This window comes from Cornus florida, unplaced genomic scaffold, assembly GCF_030987335.1.
Source record: "Cornus florida cultivar Cherokee Brave unplaced genomic scaffold, ASM3098733v1 CherokeeBrave_3.0.0_Hap2_Chr07, whole genome shotgun sequence".
In the NCBI taxonomy this organism is placed as follows: Eukaryota; Viridiplantae; Streptophyta; class Magnoliopsida; order Cornales; family Cornaceae; genus Cornus; species Cornus florida.
Window position 1 is genome coordinate 43,547,779 of NW_026775577.1, and position 24,004 is coordinate 43,571,782.

At 40.1% G+C, this 24,004-nt stretch overlaps 1 protein-coding gene across 1 annotated transcript; it reads right to left on the reverse strand.

The window, feature by feature from the left end:
• Positions 1–689: 689 nt before the first annotated feature.
• LOC132316635 (uncharacterized) lies at positions 690–22,414 on the reverse strand. Its single transcript, XM_059815107.1, has 6 exons — positions 21,494–22,414; positions 20,624–21,391; positions 3,159–3,486; positions 2,972–3,075; positions 2,414–2,437; positions 690–1,037 (listed from the first exon to the last, which is right to left on the reverse strand). Exons 1-6 carry the CDS (start codon positions 22,094–22,096, stop codon positions 690–692), a joined length of 2,175 nt encoding a protein of 724 aa, XP_059671090.1. The 5' UTR covers positions 22,097–22,414.
• Between the last annotated feature and the right edge of the window lie 1,590 nt (positions 22,415–24,004).

The window sequence follows — 24,004 nt, forward strand, 5'->3', positions numbered from 1 at the left end:
AACTAATTATGCATAGAGGGGTCAAAGTGCAACATTGACTTAGAGGTTATTTATTATTTAATTGGAGTTCAATTAATTTCTTTAGTGGAGTAGAAATTAATTTATAAATTAATTGAATTGGGTCCATGAACCGGGCCAATATTAATTCATTATAACCAATAAAATAATAGGCCCAATGGATTCTCACTCATAGCCCAACTTGATATTGGAATCGTATTAGATTTAAGACATGTGAATTAGAGATTGAGAAGGATTTGTTGTTTCTTTTTCTTTATCTTTATGTTGCCTATAAATATACATGGTCTATGTATATTTTGGGTGTGATTTTGATGAGAAGGAAAAGGGAATATATTTTCTCTCTCTAGAAAATTAGGGTTTATGTTCTCATCTAATGGAGGCTCCCACAAGCTTAGTTTTCCAAGGTCATTCATGGAGGCTTATGAGTGATTCCTAAAGGCAAAATAATTACCAAGAAGATGGAGATCCAAGGAGAAGGCATCTTGCTAAGGGATCTACAATAAGTGAGAACATTCACTTTAGAGGAAAGAATTAAAGGTTTACTCAGACCTTTGATGTAAGTATTCAATTTATTAATTGAATGATACATCATATTTTATTTTTGCATAAAACTTGTCTCTATGTGATGAATCAAGATCTATGAATCAAAATTCCTCAAAAAGTTTTTTAAACTAGCACATTTCCCAACAGACACAACACAAAGTAATGTCTATGGAGAAGATGCTCTCTCCTCGAATCCGTTGATCAGGAAGATTGGCCGGTGGTCTGATAGCTGAGGGAGGATGCTCCCATTCATCTATGACACGTCTGGCATTCACAGAATTGGAGATGGTTGTAGATATGAGTTTCAATCTGATTGTCTCTAGCGTTTGGTGAAGCGATGAATTTTGGGTGAGTGATTTTTTCTTAAAAATTCTCCGATTACGCTCTATCCAAATACTATAAACCAGTGATGCTAGAGCCAATTTTGAAATTGAGTTGCTGTAAAAACCCGAATTGCATCTCCAATGATAGGATGCCTAGGAAATTAGATCCATCCAAGAGGAAAGATGAATATGGAACCCGCACCGTGATTGAATAAAAGACCACAAGGGCTTTGTATAATCACACTTGAAAAACAGGTGGTCGTGGGACTCCAATTGGTTATTGCAAAGGAAACATAAGGTGTAATTGAGGTAAGCCATACACCTTCTATTCAAGGTTGGTAATTTTTGCTGTATAGCAACCCAAAGGATGAAAGAATGCTTCGAGATTGATTGTTTAGTCCAAACCAGGTGAGTCCATGGTAGGCTAGGCAGATGCCGGTTGTTGAACTTCATTGTTTAAGCAATTGAGAACACCCCAGTGGAAGAAGGGAGCCATATAACTTTATCTTGACTTTATGAACATAGAGATGGTAATGGTGTAGTGAGCAATTGCGGAAGTATGTTAGTGATGGCAGATGGAAAGGACCACGCAGAGGTAGCCATGAAGGAGCTTAGCTTTGTCTTGCTATCAAAGCTTGAGTCAATGATTTGTTGTGGAGAGATAAGTTGATGCAAGGGCCTAGGCTGCACCAGTTGTCAAACCAAAAAAATGTATTCCTTCCATTACCCAGTTGAAGTTTAACAAGAGGCTTAATTGATACTCTTAGGTCGAGGAGTCTCCTCCAGTTCCAAGAGCACTACCCAGGGATTTTTATATCCTAAATGCTTCTCCCCTTAAGCAAGAAGGTGTTAACCCATTGGACCCAAAACATCTTCTTAGAATTGATGATATGCCAGAAATGTTTTATGACTGCCACTTCGTTCTATGAGGCTAAATTGGGGATGCCAAGACCACTCGTTCTTCGAGGGAGGCAACAGGTATCCCATGTTACCTTTGACCTTATTTTCTTGATAATAGGACCAGTCTAGAGGAATGATCTAAAGATGCAGTCTATTTCGTGAATGATACTCATTGGTAGGATGAACTTAGAGCTCCAGTAAAGATGAGTAGAGAACAGTATAACTCTAATAAGTTGCATCCTACCAATAAATGAGAGATCTTTGCTAGTCCAGTGTGAGATTCTAGAGGTGATCTTATCAATAAGAGTCCTACAATCCAAAGCTCTGAGCATGGAGGTGACCAATGGGACTCCAACATACCTCACGGGTAGCTCCCCTTTTTGAAATTCAAGAATGGATAAAATATTAGCTTCCAACTATTCACTGACTCCAGTGATGAAGACTTAACTCTTGTTGTGGTTGATGAAGAGGCCAGAAAGGGCAGATAATGTCTCAATAGCATCCTTGATTATTTTAATTGATGGAATGTTGGCATGTGAGAAGACCATAAGATCATCAGCGAAGATAAGGTGGGTTAGCCTCAACTGCTTCCATTTTTAGTGAAATTTGAATGACATGTTAGTAGTGACCTTGTTGATGATGAGTGAGAAGACCTGCATAACAATCACAAAGAGAAAAGGTAACAAGGGGTCACCTTGTCTCAACCCTTTGACACTTTTAAAGTAGCCATTGAATTCACCATTGATAGAAATTGTAAATAAGGGTGTGGATACACAAGTTTGAATCCAGTTGATGAACAGAGTGGGAAACCCAAATAATTTCATGGAATCAAATAGGTAGTCCCATGATACTGAGTCAAATGCTTTCTTGAGATCGATTTTGAGAGCACAACGTAAGGAGGAAGTATGCCTATGGTAGCCATTAAGGAGCTCTTGGGCAAGTAGAATGCTATCATCAATTTATCTTCCATGAATGAATGCAAATTGACTATGATCAATGATGTGAGGCAATGTCGGCTTGAGCTTATTTACAAGTAGCTTTGAAATGCACTTGTAGATGATAGAATAATATGATATTGGTCTGTAATTCATTGATGGTAGATGGATTTGGGACTTTAGGATCAAGGGAGATGTAGGTTGAGTTAACCTCACTTAGCAGTTTTCCAGTGTAAAAAACTGATGAATTGCCTGTGTAACATCATGCCCAATGATTGCCCATGCTTTCTTAAAGAAGAAAACATTATAACCATCAGGCCCCGAGGCTTTATCACACTGAGAGAGAACATACATTGCTGAATTTCTTCCGCAGTAGGTATGGAGCATAGAGCATCAGAGAAGGATGAAGGTTGGATGAATAAATGTAGTTGATCCATACCTGGGGAGATATATGGATTCATACCAACGCAAGCATGAAAGTGGGAGACAATTTCATTCTTGAAGGCTGATTTAGTGTCAAGTAGTACACCATTGGTAGTGGAAATGGATGAAATCTTATTCCTGTTGAATCTTGAGGTATTGGAGTCGCCATCTTTAAGCCATAACACTTTTAATTTCTGCCTACAAAGCTTCTCTTCTATGAGTTTAAGATTTTTGTATGTTGATAGCAGTTGCTTTTCTTGGGCTCTCAATGAGGAATCATCTGGTGCATTATCAAGAGCAAGCTGGCAGCTTGAAAGGGATTCTTTAGCATTCTTGACTTCAATCTGGATTACACTTAAGCATTTTGAGAACTTCGATCTTAGTGGTTGCTTGAGGCTCTTCAATTTAGAGACCACTTGGAACATAATATGGCCATCAATATGTTTGCTCCAGTGGGAATGAACTAATGGAAGAAAGTCCTCATGATCACTCCAGGAATTAAAGAACCTGAATGGGACTCTTCTCAGTGGCATAGGATTGCCAAGGTTAAGAATCATGGGTCGACTGTGATCTGAAATACCTGGAGGGAGGAAAGTGCAATGGGACATAGGATATGAGTGATTCCAAAAGTCATTAATGAGAACTCTATCTAACTTCCTGGATATATTGAAGACACCAGGACTCTTGTTAGACCAAGAGTGGAGGACACCAGAGAAATGAAGATCTTCAAGATTGGATGAGTGGAGACAACGTCTGAAATCCAGCTAGCATTGGTCTAGTTGTATTCCTTGAACCACCATGGTCCTCATATGAGGATTTGATAATATTAAAGTCACCACCGAGGATCCAAGGTGAGGAAAAGAAAGTAGATGAATGCTTGACAATGTCATCCCAAAGACTCTCCCTCTCTGTGGCTTCATTAGCTCCATAGATGAAGGATGTGTAGAAAGTAGACCTGCATCTCAATATGGTGACATAACAGTGTATGGCCTGTCTTGAGCATTGTAGGACTTGAACATCAACTGATCTTGGATTCCATAGGACCAAGATCCTTCCCAAGGGTGAGTGGTGGTGCATAAATATTCAATCCAACAGTTGGTGATTACGCATTTTATAAGAATTTCTACATAAAACTGAGAAAGCCAAAATATCACTTTTCCATTGTAAAAGAAAAAAAATATTGGAGTAGATATTGCCATCTATGAAGTAGAAAAGAAAGCAACGTCAAGAAGAAAAATTCAAAAAAAAAAATACAACCTCACTTACCGGATAGGATGCTAAACAAAAGACACGAGACATACTGAAAAGGAAGAGACGATTGTTGTTGAGTTCTTAATTAGGAAGAAAATAACATCTTTATCCCAAATTGAGCATTGTATTTTGGTAGTGAGTGCAAACTACAATGCCAACAATTCCATTCCTCTCACCACCTCCATCCACAACCAGTCCATGAGATGCTACAACTCTATTCATCTTTCTCTCAGTTAGTGCCTGAGATGAATTGTAGTTTGGTGGTCAGTCCATATATGTATTTGTTGTTTGACCCTAAAATAACTATTTGTCCAATAAATTCTAAGTTACCAATAGCCTCCATGACTTGAAATTGTAAAAAACATACATGGATTATCTAAGTTTTCTCCATATTTCAAGCACAATATAAGAAGAGCATAAAGTGCATGCATTGATTATAAAAAAATTGTAAGAATGCCTTATGTTTATATGTACATGTATTCATGTATCATGCAAAACTGGTTTTTCATGCAAAAATAGTTGTTTAATTCTTCATGCTATTTATATATCATGCAAAAATTGTTATTTAATTTATCATGCTATTTAAATAAACATTGTAACATTCATGTGATTAGAACATTCATATATAACAATAGTCGGTGATTACACGTTTTATAAGAATCTCTACATACAAAATATCACTTTTTTATTGTATAAGAAAAAAATAAATTGTAGTAGATTGCCATCTATGAAGTAGAATAGAAAGCAACGTCAAGAAGAAACATTCAAAAAAAGAAAAAAACTAATAATAAGAAAAAGGTAAGAAAGAAAGAAATGTGCATTGTGTAATAGGAATCGCTGCTCCAACTCTTCAATTCAACCCTAGCAGAATGAGTTTTGTGATTTGTCTACCCATAAAGTGGGATAGAAAAATGACTTCACTAAAATAATTATCAATCACTTAGATTGGATTAACCAGAGGAACAAGAAGTATATGCATCATAATTGCAAACACGAAATTTAAATTTGACAGGATGTAAAATACTTGAAATATTTAAGCACTTTGATGAATGTTTTAAGGAAAATATTACTACGGGATATTATGATCATGAAGTCATGAGCTTTTCATGTATATGGAATTGTGGTTCAAATAATCTCTTGTTCGAGGGAAACTTATTTCTCTCTCTTGTTTTTTATTCAAATTATTCTGTTACTTGGCGAAATTTGCAATTATGATATGAGAGGGAGGGTGAATGAACTTGCGGAGTTGTGCTGGGATCCAATTTTGACCCAATTATTAAGTTTTGTGTGTGGATGTGTTTTTGACCCAATTATGATTTTGTCGAGTTGTGACCCGAAAATTTCTTTCACCCATTTTTGTTTTGCAGGTTGTAGACCCAAAATTTAGTCTGTGTTGTAAACCGGTATATAAGAATACTTGGATTTGTACTATGGGATAGAAAGAACACTGAAAACTGAAATAGAAAGTGAAACAGAGGTAATGTGTTGAGTGCTTGATAACCTATAGTACTATTAAGTGATATTCAGGATATACCGACGTAGGTTATAAGCCAAACTACATAAATGTGTTTTATGTGGTGCATGTTTTATGTTTTTAATTGTTCTTTTTATTTTGTGTGTGGTTTGCTCGTGATTGTTGTAGCAGAACTATTGTGTTCTGCATCAATTCAAATGCTCATCGTTAACTAATTTTTTTTGGTGCCTTTCTAGCATATAAAGATTGAAGAATATCATATATGCAACATAAAGATAAATCCAACCTAATCTTACTCCATCACGAAACTGAGCATTTTGTGATCTTCAATGCACAATTGAAGTACACTCATTTCAAGTCCTGCAAAGAGCACATGGGCTCAAAGATGAAGTTAAAGCATATGGAAAATTACTAATAATTTATTAGACTAGTTTACCATGCTTTAGCTTTAGATGACATTAGTTGAACCCAACGTTATTTTTTAATCTCTTCTCATTTGTTCTACGTTTGCTTTTCTCCTCTGAGAAATAGAATATTGCAATTGATAAATTTTAGTGTCAAAACGTGTCCGATCGAGTTATAAAATTGACTTTACTTTTGACTCTCAATGTTCACGAGTACATCATTTAGTTGTATGTGAGTGAGGATTGTGATGGAGGATACACATAGCCAATTACTATTGATTTGTTACCAAACTAAACAGCCTATAACACAAACAGAGACAACCCATGCACCACGAGTCATTTCCCATTTAATTTGGTTTTAACCGTTTTGATATTGTGGGCTAACCCGAATTCTATGTGGGTTTTGAAATATTTTGGATTAACCCAAGGCATTTTAACCCACACAACTAGAAGCCCAATAAGCCCAGTCCACTTATAATTATTCTGTTTAAAAAGAATAATTAGTTTTAGAACAAAGCAAAAGCCGAAGCCCAGACTGGGTCGGGTGATTGGGCTAAGCTTGGATTGGGTGGCTGGGCTAACCTCAATTTTATATGGGTTTTGAAATAATTCTGGATCAACCCAAGTCATTTTAACCCACACAACTTGAAGCCCAATAAGCCCAGTCCCCTAATAATTATTAGGTTTAAAAAGAATAATTAGTTTTAGAGCGAATTGCAAAAAACCTCCTTGACTATTACTCATTTGCAATAAACCTCCCTTGTGAATGTTTTTAGCAAAAAAAACCCCTCCACTATGAGGAGGGGGTGATTTAACTTACCTCCGTTTAACAATTTTGTGAGATAATTTTTTTTTCAGGAAGTTATTGCTTTTCAACAATTTGCTCTTATGGTTTGTTTATTTATTTTTGTTGGTCATGAATTAAGGAAAAAGGCAAAAGAATAGAGGTTATCATGTTCTTTATATGATGCTAGTACTCTGTTTGTGGAGACTGTTCTTGGGAGTAGATGCATAAGCTCGGTGCCTAAAGCATCAACATCATTTTATTCCTGTTAAAAACTAACAAAGTAATGATGTTCAACAATAAAAGCATCTCCAAGTTCTACTCATTGAACAATAAAAGCAGTTGGGTTGTGTCGGTTTATAAAAATAAATTTTACAATTTTTAGAAATAATCTTTTATTTTTTTTAGGTTAAGGGTAAGCAGCAATGACGTAGCCACATAGGGACAAGTGAACTGTCTCTACTGAACTTTTAATTTTTAAAAATTTTATATGGAAATATTTTTATATTTGTATTGTTGCTCTCTCTAAAATTGACATTGCACACATAATATATATATATATATATATATATATATATATATATATAAGAAAAAGCCCATTCTCGAGAGGAATACAATCGTGACACAATTGTAAATATATAGTATAATATATCTATCAATTTATAGTTTCCAAAAAAATATGATATTTTTTTTTTCACTTTCCCATAATATTATATTCTTTACCACTTTCCAAAAAAAAAAAAAATGCATCAAGATATTTTATCATACTTTTTGACTTTACAATAAACAAATGGATTATTTATATCACATCTTCATCTTCCACATTTTACACAATTCAAACAAAGCAAGCGGATCTGTCTGGCAGACAGGTAATTTGATTTTTTTTTTTTTTTTTTTTTTTTTACCTTCTAAATTTATTATTATTTGATATTATAATTTTAATTAGAAAAATTATTAATTATTACTATCAAAATTATTTTAGGGCTTCTTGTTCTTTTAAATTTTAGTTTGTGTTTTTATTTTTTTCACATATATGATATATTAGAACAGTTAGGTAATTGTATTATTTTCTTTTTTATATCTTATTCTTGATTCAATGAATATGATTTTTTTTAGTACATTTAATTGAATGAACTCAATTTTGAAACAGCAATGAATAATCTGAAAAATCGAATGTACTGAATACAAATATTATGAATTAATATTTTAAATTTTTTACATATATTATTGCTATTAAAGATTGCCCCCACATAACAAAATTTCTGGCTATGCCACTGGTAAGCAGAATCTAATGGTGATGACGGTTTTGGATATCATTTCTGATCTGGTAAACTGATTAATCTCTTTTACAATCACAAAGGTGTTTGAATTTAGCTACATAATTGTGATAAATTTGGCTGTCCTTAGTGAATTGGATTGGGTTTGTTGTTCTCCAAGTTTCTCCATCGAAACCGACTGTTGAACCATGACAATGATTCTGCATTACATGCAATTAATGTTATGAACTCAAAAACTTTATCAAATGTATAAAACAAGTGTAGGAGATTGATAGTGTTTTCTCACATATGCAACTCTTCTCAGTTTTGCATTTATACAATTTAAATGATTTTGTCAAATCCTTGAAACTGCAGAGAGACCTTCAGAGAAGAGAAGAGGGACAGAAGAAATGATACCCGTGAGTCTTTGAGGAAGCAACATTGCAGCCATAGCGGAAATAAGAGCCCACAAGTCATCAAGCAGAGACAGGGATAGGGAAATTGACCTGAAGGGTAATTTGGACAGAAAAAATTGCTTCACAAAATTGTTAAACGAAGGTAAGTTAAATCACCCTCCCTCATAGTTGAGGGGGATTTCTTGTCAAAAACATTCACAAGGGGAGTTTTTTGCAAATGGGTAATAGTCAAGGGGATTTTTTTGCAATTCACCCTTAGATTTATAACAAAGTCAAAGCCCAAGCTCGGATCGGGTCGGGTGGCTAGTGTATCATAATGGGTTTGGACCTAAACTTGTTTAGGTCCGCCAACTCTTAAAAACTTGATAATTATTTTTAGGCAAATTGATGTCTATTGGTGTAACGATATATCCTTGAGGGGCACCTCTTTAATTCAAGAAGTTATTAACGAGATATTATGATTAGCCAAGGGTATTTAACAACTGCTACTCTTGGGGTACTATATAATACAACTGTTACCCATTGGGGACTAAGGGTGGTAATTCGTATTCGCGAGTTGTAATCGTGTCGTGTCAATTAACTTAAGGTTATTATACTAAATAGCTCAATCCGAACACGACCCGTTTAATAATCATGTCAAGAACTCTCAACACTAAGAGGACCTGTGTATTAAACGGGTTACACGTGTAACCCGTTTAATGACCTATATACAAAAAATATATATATATTATTTAAATTATTAATAATACTCAATAAAATAATAAATATTAAATATATATATATATATATATATATATATATATATATAAGTTTTAATCAACCAAATTACTAAATAGTTTATAGTTTATAAAAGATTAAATTATAAGACACAAGTTTATATAGTGTTGGAAACAGGGGCATTAAAAACATAAACTTTGGATGAGATTTGGAATAGATTCCGCTAATAATTTTTTGCGGATATCTAGACAAGCGCATTTCTCTCCGTAAGGAGATGAACGTGGTATATTTATTTTCTCAAATCCGTTTTCGGTTGAATGAGAAATTAGCTCCAAAATGTGGTGTTTTAATAAGCTTAAATGGGTATGCAAAATGTGGGAAGTGTTTGTCCCACATGAAAAAAATGTTGAAACAAATTGAAATTTAAATAAGCTGAGTTTAGGATTTGGGCTTGGGCTTGGGCTTGGGCTTGGGCTTGGGCCTAATTGTAAAGTCCAGATTATTCTTTTTTGGAATTTTGGATTGGGCCTAATTTTAGGCTGGGCTTATTTAAATGGGTTTCACAAATGGGTGAGTTTTTTGGGTGATTGGTTTTTTGAATTAAAAAAACTACTTTTTAGTTGTTCTAAAAGGTTACACCTTTTAAATTAAAAAACCATATTTTAGTTTTTCTAAAGGGTTACACTTTTTTCCAAACCATCATAACCCATGGTTGCACTCACTCGAAAAGGCACATTGCATCCTATTGGAATGGATGTGTCTATTGGTGACCAGACACTATGTGAACCATTGCAACCTATTGGAATAGATGTGTCTAGTGGTGAACAGACACCATGTGAACCATTGCAACCTATTGCAATGGTTGTGTCCAATAAAGAAGAGATACACCCAATCCGAAAAGGCATTTCTGTTTCTATAAATACGCCTCTTTGGATCATTTGCAAGTTGTTCATTTTCATTTTCTTCTATCTCCTTCTCTAGACTTGAACCCAACTCAAATGGGTTCAAACTATAGGTTAAGTGGTCTGAACCACTTAGACCTTAATCCAATTTCATCGAGCCATATTAAGATTGGTCCGAACCATTTGATTCGAATTACACCCAATTCAGCATTTATATAGCATAGATGAATTTTTGAGTCAGAGAGAGTATTACACGGAGAAGGTTCGCCGTATCCACGAGTTTGTAGTGCTGCTACTGGTGGATGTAGACCGTTGTATCCTGGGAGATAGACGCCACTAAGTCCGTTAGCACCATAGCGGGGCGAATCTGTCTTAAGGACATAGTATCCAATACTAGCCTCGGTCTAGGTTCTTTATTTATAATTATTATTTCATTAATTTATTTTGCATATTTAATTAAATGTAGAGTTACATATTTAATTAATGATTTCTTAGCATATTGTTAATTATCTCATGACATATTAGTATAAGGTTTGTTATATCTTAAATGTCATATGAAGTATATATTTTACCATCAATCTTAAGACAGACTCGTTCATTGGGTAGATTTTATTATATGCTTCTATTTAAGATATAAATAAGTAGATATCATACTAATAGTTGAGATATAATAAAATAATGTTTTATACATTATTATATGATAATATGCTAAATATTGATATATTCAATATTATATGAAATTGAAGCATGTTATATAAATAGACTATTGAATTATTTATATATATATATAATTCAATATTGGTTGAATTATTTTAATTTTGTAATATGATATTATGAAGTATATGACATTACCTTAAACATTTGCCAACTAGAGGTGAAAAAAGGTACTTTGTTACTTTTATCAATAGTTGCACAAAATACTGTTATGTATATTTGCTACGAAGTAAAGATAAACCTTAGAAATGTTTAAACATTACAAAAGTGAGGTTGAGAATTTGTGAATACAAAACATTATGTGCTGATATTTGTTTAGAATATGATATCATTCACGAAGAAATGATGAATGCTATATTGATAAGTTCTGGTTTAACTCAGAATTTGTGGAGGGAAGTTCTGCTTGTTGCAAATTATTTTACTCAATAAAATACCTCTAAAGAAAATGAATGTGACACCATATGAATTATGGAAAAGTCGAAAACCTTCCTATAAATTCTTAAAAATGTGCGGGTGTTTAACTAAGGTTGTACTTTCTCCTAAGAAAGTTAAAGTGAGACCTATAATGTGGCAACCTTGTGGGTGGGTGTGCCGTGGGCGGGTGCAAGAGGTATTGACATGTTATCACATTGAGTAAGTTACAGGTGCACAGTCCCACATCACCTACGTAAGGGAAAGGTAAAGTGATTTTATGTAGTGGTATTATCTCCAATTGGTACGAGACATTTTGAGATAAAACCCAATAACAAAATCGTGCGGGCTTGATCCCAAAGTGGACAATATCATACTATGTGATGGAGTGGATCGTTACATAAAACCTTTGATAGGTTATAACATCAGTGCATATCATTTTCTTGTAGGCTAGAACGTCTACATCTTTTGGTCCTAATTTTCTAGTATGTTTATTGGAGAATGAGCCACAAATCTTTTTTCTTAAATTAATTATGTGATATAATTAATCATGTGATATAATATGAAACTATATTGTTATGCAAGTTTAATATTATTTTTACAAAAGTTTATTATTTGAGATTATAATATTGAGATATGTAGTTGAATTACTTAGTGTACATAGTAATTTAATTTTACAATATAGCTTATTTAATGTGTGATATTATTAATTTTGTATGAGTTCATGACTGGTTTGTGTATTTAATACAACAGACAAAAATTGATTAGTCTAAGTATGTCGATTCTTCCAATAGTCAAGGGAGAAAGATCCATACTAGTGTCTAAGACACGTATAACTGTGAATGGGCTAAATAAGAAAAGATTTTTCGATAACTCTAAAGAGTTTAATGGAAAATGTAATAGATACACTAAGCTAGTACACTGAGACAAGCTAAATCAAACTAGTTAGCTCTAATGTACAATTTAGCTAAAAGCTAAAATGTTACTGAGTTGCAAACAAGGTAGCTTAGCTATAAGCTAAAATGATTAATGAGGTGCACAGAACCTAAGAAGAAGATGGAAAATCTGTTAGTTGGTTCTAGCTCTCAACTTGGTAGTAAAAAACACGAGGGTGATGAGTAGCTATTTTAGCCATAAGCTATTTGAGCTATTTATTATATCTGCTCATTTAGGAGGGAATAATACTATTTGTAAAGTAGTAGTTTTTGAAGAATATTCTTCAAAACAAATTATTCTACTACTAAGGTAGACTACTTAGATAAGTGTGTACTAAAGCTATGAACTACTAGAATTGATAGCTAAACAAACTTAACTTCAAGCTAGCGGTAATAGCTGAAAAGTGGGTGCTCATCATAACCTAGTAGTGAGATGTGAGAAGAGTGTACTTAATCTAAGCTAGTAATGATAGTTAAGAACTCACTTTTAACTAGTAATGATAGCTGAGAAGTGAGTGCTCACTTTGTGGTGATTGTATCCAAAGCTTAAATAATAAGATAATTATTTGCTTAAATGATTGAGTTATATGATGTGTGACACATGAAAGGTTATAACATGTTAATATGACTGACTTAACATGAACCTAAACATGAATAACTCAATTTATAAATATAAAAGATGTAAAAGCAAATATTAATTAGAGCCCATTGTAATTAATATCTTTAGCATTAATTCACGGTAATGTCAGTGAATTATTATAAGAATATGCTAAAGATAAAGTGAGTACATATGCACTAGAGACTGTTATATATGCTTGTTGAGAAGCGAATATAGAACCTTGAAAAGGTAGATGAGGTGAAGTATTTAATATATGGTACTTTCATAGTTGAAAAATCATAATAAATACATTAGAGATGAAATTTTAGGATTATCCCAAAGTTGTGGGGAGATATTATTCATAGATGAAATTTGTTACGAGTCACTCATCTTAACAGAAATACTTATAAATGTGGGGGGTTCCAAGTCCTAAGAGCTTTAGGATAGAACCAAAAATCATTTATATTATTATAACAATAGTGCATTGAGGAGGCCCTGGATGACATGGGCCAGGTCCGACTCGCGAAACACAACCTTCAGTCCGAACAGCTGGGTCAGCCCATAAAAAGACACTGCCATATGGGCCGAGCGGGAGAAAGCCCATTAAGAGTGACCAGGGCTTACTGAGGAAAAGGCCCAGGTCCAGCAATTAGTAAATATCTTGTAAATATCTTGTAAATATCTGGTAAGTATCTATAAATAGGAGTTGGAATGAGGAGGAGGGGGATCTTGATTCGGGTTGAGGTGTAAGAATTCTAGAGAGAGAAAGAATAGAAGGAGTTTCTTGCATCTTCAATTGGCGCCGTCTGTGGGAAACGCAAAAAAGTTTGGTTGATCAATGAGGAGTATCGAATGGATTCAAACCAATTCGGTTGATCGAGACTCGATCTTGCGGATTTGAATCCAGATCTGAGCGATTGTGACCTACTCTGGAGGAATTACGATTCTTGAAGCTTTGGCAGGAGTGACTTCAGATCTACGCAACCGCGAGTTGCTCGATTGTGACAGGATCTGACGGATTTAGAGTCCAGGCAATTCAGATCTTGTAAACAGTGAGCATAATTCGGAGAATTAGAAGCCAGATCTAAAAATTCCTACTCACGAAGCTTAGATCTACTCGCGAACTTGAGATTAATGCCTTTACTCCGTTCGGGAATAATGATAGGTGAAAGCTCCAATCCGATGGAGGCTGTCCAGCAAACAAAGCTTGAAGAGTTGATGAATTTGATTGAAGCTCTCAGAAAAGAAAATGCAGAATTGAAAGCTGGATTGCAGCATCGGCAGATACCCGCAGTCTCGCATCCGCTTCCGGTCGGAGAAGGAGGTGTTCCATCTAGTATCGCGCATCAAGGCGATCAGAACGAGAACAATCAGTCAGCTCACCACCGTGATGAAAGGATGATGGACAATTCGCCGCCAAATGTTCGTCGAGTTGAAGATCACGAAGGCTCGACTCACGTTGATCCGCAGCGGGAAAGGTTTGACCGAGAGGAAGTGATGGAGGTAGATCGCCGTCGAGTAGCGTCGCCTTGGCAGAGAGAGTTCATAGAGGAACGGTCGTTCGATCCGTCTTACCGGCCCTCCATGGTTACTGTCACTCATCACGGTTCGGAGGGCAGAACCGTAACTCACAGAGCTACCGCCGGACTCCAGAGAGAGAATGAAGCTCTCCGATCCGCAGCTCGGACGGTGGATTCACCATTCACCGACGAGATCTTGAATGCGCCGCATCCAAGGAAGTTTGCTATGCCAGTCTTTATTCTGTTTGACGGAACAACCGATCCGATCGATCATGTGTATCATATCCAGTTGAAAATGGCCCTGAATACGGAAAACGACTCTTTAATGTGCAAATGCTTCCCTACAAGTTTGGCCGGACCGGCGCTCAGCTGGTTCAAAAACTTGCCTAGGAGCTCCATTGGCAGTTTCAGGGACCTGTGCGATCGGTTCATAAGCCAGTACTATGGGAACAAACGCCCGCCGAAGGACATCTCGAGCCTGTTCACGATGCGGCAACACAAGGATGAACGGCTCCAGGCCTTTCTTACCAGGTTTAATCTCACTAAGAGTATGGTAATCGAATGCCATCCTTCTACGGCAGTTCAAGCCTTCAAGTTAGCCATGACACGCGGAACTCCGTTTCACACCAGTCTGGTAGTGAATACGCCAGCTACCATGGATGAACTCAATGAGAGAGCCGATGGCTTTGTGCGCCTCGAAGAAGAGGAGGCAGCTAATGCTCGGACAACGTCGCTTGTGTCGACCGAGGAAAAGTCCAAGGCAAAGATCAGGCAGAAGCAGGCTCAGCCGCAACGTCAGACCACTTGGAAGGCCGAAAAAAGGTCCAGGGAGGAAGAGTTGATTACTCCGCTGAAGGTCACTCTGGCGAGGTTATATCAGGAGAACAAGGACAAGTTTCATCCACCACTGCCAATTAGACAACCCCTCGAACAGAGGGATCAAACTAAACATTGTGCTTTTCATTCTGATTTCGGACATCAGACTAACGAATGCAGGAACCTGAGGAGGCAAGTGGAGATGTTGATAGCTAGAGGGGAGTTTGCGAGTTATGTTCAAGGCTCGGCGATGGAGCAGAACCGACCAGGGGAACAAATAAAAAGGAGTCATAAACAAAGCTCCCACAATTCGCAACCAGTTCGTATAATCAATGCTATCCATGGTCGACCCGAGCCTAGTGAAGAGCCAGATGAGCTGCTACGAGTGCGCCTGCGGCAGGCGCAGATGAAGAAAAGGGTCGGCAATGTGACCACTCTACACCAACAGAGCCCGTCAATGCAGATAAAGTTCGACTGGACAGACCTGCAGCGTGTCCAACTGCCTCATGACGACCCGTTGGTAGTCAGTTTGACAGTGGCAGAGTGCTTGGTGCGCAGAGTTCTGATCGATCCTGGGAGCAGTGCGAATGTTATGCCGAGGGACACGTTTGACAGGCTCGACATTAAACCAGAGAGGCTCAAGCCCACCGGAAATCCCTTATTAGGGTTCGATGGGAAGAGGGTGGAACCCGTCGGGATGGTGGAAGTAGAAGTTCAAGCTGCAGAGCGAGCTCTTATGGAAACTTTTGTGGTTGTGGAAATTCACCCCTCGTATAATCTCCTGATGGGAAGAGGATGGATTCACAGAGTCCGAGGTGTACCCTCAACTCTGCATCAGGTCATGAGGTGCCTCGGGCCCGATGGAGATAAAGTGATAGACATTCGGGGGGATCAGGTCGCAGCCAAAGAGTGTTATTCCGTCACACTAAAGCATGCAGGGAAGGGAAAGGCGCCCGTCCGGTCGACAAGCCCCAGATAGCAATTACAGGAACCTCCACTCGAGCAGAATAGGGTGGAGGAGTCAGCCGACTTGACCGAGGAGCCCCTTCTAGATGTGCAGATCGATCAGTCCAGGCCAGAACGAACTACCAGAGTGGGTATAAGACTGACCAGAGAAGAGCAGCAAGAGCTAGTGGATTTCTTATCCCACAATGTCGACGTATTTGCATGGAGTCATCTCGACATGCCTGGAATTAGTCCTTCCGTCTCCTGTCATTCCCTGAATGTCAATCCTAATTTCAAACCAGTGAAACAGAAGCAGCGAAGATTTGCTCCAGAACGTAATCAGATCATAACGGAAGAAGTTGATAGGCTGCTTGATGCGGGATTTATCAGAGAGGTGCACTACCCTGAGTGGTTGTCCAACGTCGTTGTGGTGCAGAAGAAAAATGGGAAATGGCGCGTATGCATTGATTTCACCAATTTAAACAAAGCCTGCCCGAAGGACAGTTTCCCGTTGCCTAAGATTGATCAAATGGTGGATGCCACCACGGGGTATGAGCGTTTAACCTTTCTGGACGCATATTCAGGTTATAATCAGATTCCTATGGACCCCGCAGATGAAGAAAAAACTTCTTTTGTCACCGAGCGAGGAACGTACTGCTACAAGGTTATGCCTTTTGGATTAAAGAATGCGGGAGCAACTTATCAACGACTTGTCAGCAAAGTTTTTAAGAATCAAATGGGTAAGATTGTCGAAGCCTACATTGATGACATGGTGGTGAAAAGTAGGAAAAAGGATGATCATCTGAGGCATCTGCAAGAGGTATTTGATGTACTAAAGCGATATGGGATGAGGCTCAATCCGACCAAGTGCTCGTTCGGTGTAAGTTCCGGGCAGTTTCTGGGACACGTGGTCAACCGCAGGGGCATCGAAGTTAGCCCCGCTCAAGCAGAGGCTTTGATTAAGAATGCCGAGCCAAAGACGATCAGAGAGGTGCAAGCCCTAACAGGACGAATAGCTGCATTAAGTCGATTTATTTCAAAGTTGTCAGACCACTGCAAACCATTCTTTGACACGATTCGGAGCCATGGAAGGCAAGTCTGGGGGGATGAGCAACGACAGGCATTGACTCATTTGAAGCAATATATGCAGAATCCGCCAGTCCTGTCAGCCCCAGAACCGGAAGAAAAGTTATTTCTATATCTTGGAGTATCTGGTGTCGCGACGAGTGCCGTTCTGATTCGTTGCAAGGAAGGGGTGCAATACCCAGTATTTTATGTAAGCAAAACACTGATGGAGGCAGAAAAAAGATACTCAAAGGCCGAACGGGTGGTACTTGCACTTGTAAATGCAAAAAGAAAGTTAAGGCATTATTTTGAATCCCACCCCATAGCTGTTCTAACAACTTTCCCAATCAGAACGCTCATGCACAAGCCAGAGCTCTCGGGCAGAATGACAAAGTGGGCCATAGAGTTGAGTTCATTTGACATAACGTACGAGCCGAGAACAGCTATTAAAGGGCAAGCGGTGGCCGATTTCCTACTAGAATGTGATGCCGAAGATACGGAAGAGGACCTTAGAAGCGGCTCTTGGAAACTTTTTGTGGATGGCTCCTCTAACCAGACGGGGGCTGGGATTGGGATCAAACTGCAAACCCCAGAGGGTACTTCCTTGAGCCAAGCACTCAGACTTGAGTTCCGAGCCACCAATAATGAAGCGGAATACGAGGCGTTGCTAAATGGATTAAAGTTGGCCAAAGAGCTACAGATCAAAAGTTTGACAGTGTATAGTGACTCGCAGCTGATTGTTCGGCAGGTAAATGGTGAGTACGCAACCAAGGATGACATGATGGGGGCATACCGTTCTGCCGTTCTGCGTAGAGCCAAGGACTTTACAAAGATTGAATTCATACAGTTGCCGAGGGAACAGAATGCAGATGCAGACCGTTTAGCATGCAGTGCTTCAAGTTGCGGTGAAACATTGGCGAGGGTGATTCCAGCGGGAATAGTGACCCAGCCGTCCATTTTCGAAGAACCGATGGTCTCGGACCCTTGGCAAGTCAACGTCATACCGTATGAACCGAGTTGGATTGACCCAATCATTACCTATATTCGAGATGGCATTTTGCCTATGCAAAGGGATGAAGCTAGGAAACTCAAAAAGAATGCTGCCAAGTACGCCATCGTGCGGAACCAGCTGTACAGAAGGTCCTATTCTGGCCCGTACTTGAAATGTGTCACCCCCGCGGAATCGCAGCAGGTATTGCGAGCTATTCATGAGGGTGTGTGTGGCAATCATTCTGGGGGAAGATCGTTAGCGCATAAAGCAATGACACAAGGGTATTTTTGGCCAAACATGTCAAGAGATGCGGAGGAGTTCTCTCGAAGGTGCGATAAGTGCCAACGATATGGACCAATGATCCACCAACCACCTGAAGAATTGCACGTAATGGCCTCGCCGTGGCCTTTCGCGCAATGGGGGATGGATGTGGTCGGTCCTCTGCCAACTGCAAGAGCTCAGAACAAGTATGTGTTACTGGCCACGGATTATTTCACTAAATGGGTGGAGGCAGAACCGTATCCTAGCGTGACTCAGACTCAGGTGAGACGATTTATCTGGAACAACATTATCTGCCGCTTCGGTGTTCCCAGAACAATAGTCATGGACAATGGCACAAACCTCGACAGCAGGCAAGTAAGAAAGCTGCTGGAGGAGTATGGAATCAACCAGAAGTTGGCTGCAGTAAGTCATCCTCAGGCTAACGGACAAGCAGAAATCACAAACAGAACCATTTTCGCCTGCATTAAGAAGAAGCTGGAAGATCATAAGGGGAAGTGGTTGGATGAACTCCCGAACGTTCTATGGGCTTACAGAACCACCCCAAGGCGGCCGACTGGGGAGAGCCCGTTCGCGATGGCGTATGGTACCGAAGCAGTTATACCGGTTGAGCATTTAGTCCCCACTATCAGAAGCTTAGCATGGAGTCGAGATCAGAACGACAAGATGTTAAGATTGAACCTCGACATGATAGACGAAAGGAGGGACGCAGCGGCTATAAGGCTAGCATCGTATCAGCAAGTGCTGGCGAATAGTCACAATAAGAGAGTAAAACACAGGGATTTTGCCCCGGGCGATCTGGTTCTGAAAAGAAAGGTGGGGATGGTCAAAAAAATGATGCCACCCTGGGAAGGCCCATACAGAATTGCAGAAGTCATTGGCAAAGGGGCATATACGTTGGAAACCATGGCGGGAAAGTTGGTCAGCAAGCCCTGGAACGCCACGTCTCTGAAGAGGTACTATCAATAGAAGCTAAGTTCTGGTTTTAATTGGATGTTATTTGTTGTTAATCAAATACATATGAATGAGCAAGTTACCGGAATTTACAAAAAAGAAGAGAAGAATTTTCTTTTCCAATGGTCTACTATGAAAATTTAGAGCCAAGTGGCAAGTGGCATTCTAGCCGAGCGCCAGGCACTTAAGCAAGATAAGTGGCAGCTGGCACTATAAGCCGAACGCCAGACACTTGCTAAAAATTTAAAGCCAAGTGGCAAGTGGCATTCTAGCCGAGCGCCAGGCACTTAAGCAAGATAAGTGGCAGCTGGCACTATAAGCCGAACGCCAGACACTTGCTAAAAATTTAAAGCCAAGTGGCAAGTGGCATTCTAGCCGAGCGCCAGGCACTTAAGCAAGATAAGTGGCAGCTGGCACTATAAGCCGAACGCCAGACACTTGCTAAAAATTTAAAGCCAAGTGGCAAGTGGCATTCTAGCCGAGCGCCAGGCACTTAAGCAAGATAAGTGGCAGCTGGCACTATAAGCCGAACGCCAGACACTTGCTAAAAATTTAAAGCCAAGTGGCAAGTGGCATTCTAGCCGAGCGCCAGGCACTTAAGCAAGATAAGTGGCAGCTGGCACTATAAGCCGAACGCCAGACACTTGCTAAAAATTTAAAGCCAAGTGGCAAGTGGCATTCTAGCCGAGCGCCAGGCACTTAAGCAAGATAAGTGGCAGCTGGCACTATAAGCCGAACGCCAGACACTTGCTAAAAATTTAAAGCCAAGTGGCAAGTGGCATTCTAGCCGAGCGCCAGGCACTTGCCGTACAAACACACAGCAAAACTAATGTAAAAAGAAAAAGAGAGAAAAGATATATATGTACTGAAGATAAGCTGAACAGAGCACAACACATAGAGAAAAAGAGTTCGGCCATTTCATTAATATTGAACATTTAGTTTACAAAAGAGAGGTGTCCATCATTACAAGAAGATATGAACTGGAAGAATTCGAAGGAGCCCTAGCTAGACGCCTCAGTACCAACAGCATCCTGGTCCTGCCGACTCGCCTCCTCGGCCCCATCAGCCACCTCACCTTCATGAGGTGGGGAATCCAGGTGAATAACTGAGTCGTTCGGCTGGGGTTCAGCGTCAGCAGTGGCTACAGAGGGAGCCACGGTTGACGAATGGGGAGCGGTCAGTGGCAGAGCGGTAGGAGGAGCTGTGATGATCCTTGAGGATGCGATGTCCTGGCACTCATCAAATATACGCTCCGCTTCGGTGGGTTCTGGGTCGACATAGACCCCCAGAGGCTCGATCCCCAGATCCTTGTCTACCTCATCCGGAGTGGAGCTGGTCTGTCCCTCATCCGGAACCCGGTCGGCGAAGCCTTCCCGGAATCCTTGAGCATACCGAAGAGCACCGACCCTGGAGAACCGAGCATGAAGGGCCAGCATCCCACCACCCACTCTGCTGATAGCGTCGATCAGAGCGGTACGCTCGTCCAGAGCTCTTTTTTCAAAAGCCATCCGAGCAGACTGTTCATCAGCTAGAAGACGTTGGAGTTCTGCCTTCTCTTCTCTGAGTGATTCCTGCTCAGTCTGCCAGACGCTCTTCTCGAGCTGGAGGGCGTCCTTCTCATCCTGAAGGGAATCATTCTCCTTTTTCAGGACATCTCTCTCTTGCTCGGCTTTGTCAAGCCGAACCAGCACCTCGGTATTCTTCATGGCAAGGAGGTCGTTCTCTTTATTAGCCACCTCCAGGCTGTCAGAATACTTTCGGGCCCTGGCGTTCCCCATTTCCACCTGCTTCTGCATGGCCATCATCCCAAACAATGTCTGCATAGGTGCACAATAAGAACGGTTAAACCAATAGTCAGAACGGGAGAAGGCAAGACCAAGTAATATAAGAGAATTCATGAGTTAGAAAATAAAAGTCACCTCCATAGCAGATTGGGGAAAGCGACTGAACACGTCCTTCTGGGAAAGGCCCTTTGCCGCCTCAATGTCCTTCGGAGTCCACATGCTCCTGTAGTAGGCCATAGCGGTCTGGCCATCCTTCAGCATGGTCTCGTTCGGTTTCACGAACGTCCCATCCGTTCGAGTGTACCGAGGGGCCCATGGCGGCAAGCTGGGGATAGAAGGGGGGCCTGAAGCAGAAGCAGAGCCACCAGCTGCAGGAGGCCCAGAGTGAGAAGGAGCTCTGATCGCTCGGTGCAAGAGAGTACCCGGCCCAGAGACTCGGGTCCTTCTAATAAGAGGCTCCTCCTCAGGGTCGATCTCACTGTCAGGATGAGGCCTTTTGCCTCGCTCTTTGTCCCGACCGCCCCCCGCAGCAGCAGGAGCTATGGTAGCTGGGGAGGGCGCGTTCTGGTTGGCCGCAGGGGCGCTGGCAGCAGGGTTAGTAGCCACTGCGCTCGGGACAGTGTCAGATATGGTGGCTGAAGAAGAAGCCGACGCTGGAGAGGAGGTCGCCCCAGCAGCAGGAATGACTGGGGGAGTATTTTTCCTCCTGCCAAAAGAGGGAATCTGCAGTCTGCTCATATTGTAGCCGAGTGATGAGAGCGCAAAGAGGTTGTCTGAAGTGAGGAGATCTGAGCAGGAAGGAATATCGTTCAGAACGTATCTCTTCAAGTAGTTAATCCTATCCCTGCAAACACTGTAGCTCAAGTCATCACAAGGTATTCCCAGGGAGCGGCATAAGTAAGTGCAAAAACGAGGAACGCATGTTTCACAGGGGCAGTCGTGTTTATGGGATTTGAATTTTTTATAGGAAGAGACAGAGCAGACACCAAAGGCGCTCGGGATTGGGTAATCCTCTGCAGCCGGCGAAGACCAAGCCCCACTAATACCCACTATGCTATCCCTCCAACCCTTTTCAGATTTTATTGTGTCAGTGCATATGGACATCTTCTCGAACGGGTAGAGGTGGTAGAAGGGCTCGTTAGTACGGATCTTACTGACCTTATAGCACAGAAGGAGGTCTATGAGGTCAAGGTCCAGATTTCTGTCACGCATCAATAAGAGCATAACAGATATGATCCTAAAGAAGTTGGGGTTGGCCTGCAGAGGGGATATCCCCAATCTGTTGAAGACGTAACTAAAGAAAGGGTGCAGAGGGAACCTAACAACATTCAGTTGAAGGTTTGTGAATAAGACTTCGCCGGGCAGGAGGCCGGCGCCGGTCGTAATATTAACGTCTTGGGGGCAAACCCTAACTACGATGTTGTCAGGAAGTCTAAGTCTCATACGAAGAACACCCAGATCTACAACCATGGTGGAGGTGCAAGAAGAATCTAAAAGAGGGAAAATGGAAGCCTGCCGAAAGTAAAAAGAACGAAACTAACCTCGGAGGACTGCAAGATCGCTGGGAGAATGACTCTCGAAGGATTTCACCGGAAAGGGCTTAGCACAGTTCTAGAAAGAGGGAGATTTGGCTGATGATGGAGACGGTAAAGGGAAGTGAAGTGGAATTCGAGAGCATTATATAGGCAAGGGGGCCCGAGGGCCGAAGCGTCGGGAAGGCAAGAAATCCCTCGAACCCCGGAACATTGATTCTGGATCTGACCGTTCGCTCCCCCACGTGGTTACCTCGAGCCGTCAGCGTCATGATGAGACGCCATCAATAATTACCCCTTATTAAATAAGGGGCAATTATGGGGGCAGTTGAGGAGGCCCTGGATGACATGGGCCAGGTCCGACTCGCGAAACACAACCTTCAGTCCGAACAGCTGGGTCAGCCCATAAAAAGACACTGCCATATGGGCCGAGCGGGAGAAAGCCCATTAAGAGTGACCAGGGCTTACTGAGGAAAAGGCCCAGGTCCAGCAATTAGTAAATATCTTGTAAATATCTTGTAAATATCTGGTAAGTATCTATAAATAGGAGTTGGAATGAGGAGGAGGGGGATCTTGATTCGGGTTGAGGTGTAAGAATTCTAGAGAGAGAAAGAATAGAAGGAGTTTCTTGCATCTTCATGCATATTATTTCCTACGAGGAAAATATTATAGAACAACTAGAAGAGTTTTTTTTCCAGTTAAAGTGCTAAGTTATTTGTTCCAGTTGAAAATTCAAGTGTGTAAGCTTATAACTCCTTGAATGGATTAAAGCTACTACCGAGACAATGACATAAATGTAATGCATAAGTCATTGTATGCCTTAAAATATAAATGATATACTGATTGGTATATTTGATATGAAAGATTTAACATCTGATAATATAGTATATTCTCAATAGAGTGAGACTGAGATAATACTAGTTATGATAACAAAAGCCTAACTAACTTTTGTAGATGTAAATCTCAAATATAAATACTAGTCAAAGTATATCATTGGTTGGGATTGCAAGACATCTTAATAACTGTGTTTAATTGTACATTTTCAATTCAGGATCGGATCACTGAAAAATAATAAATTGGGTAGTTGAGATTCACCCTAAATCCAATATTGCAT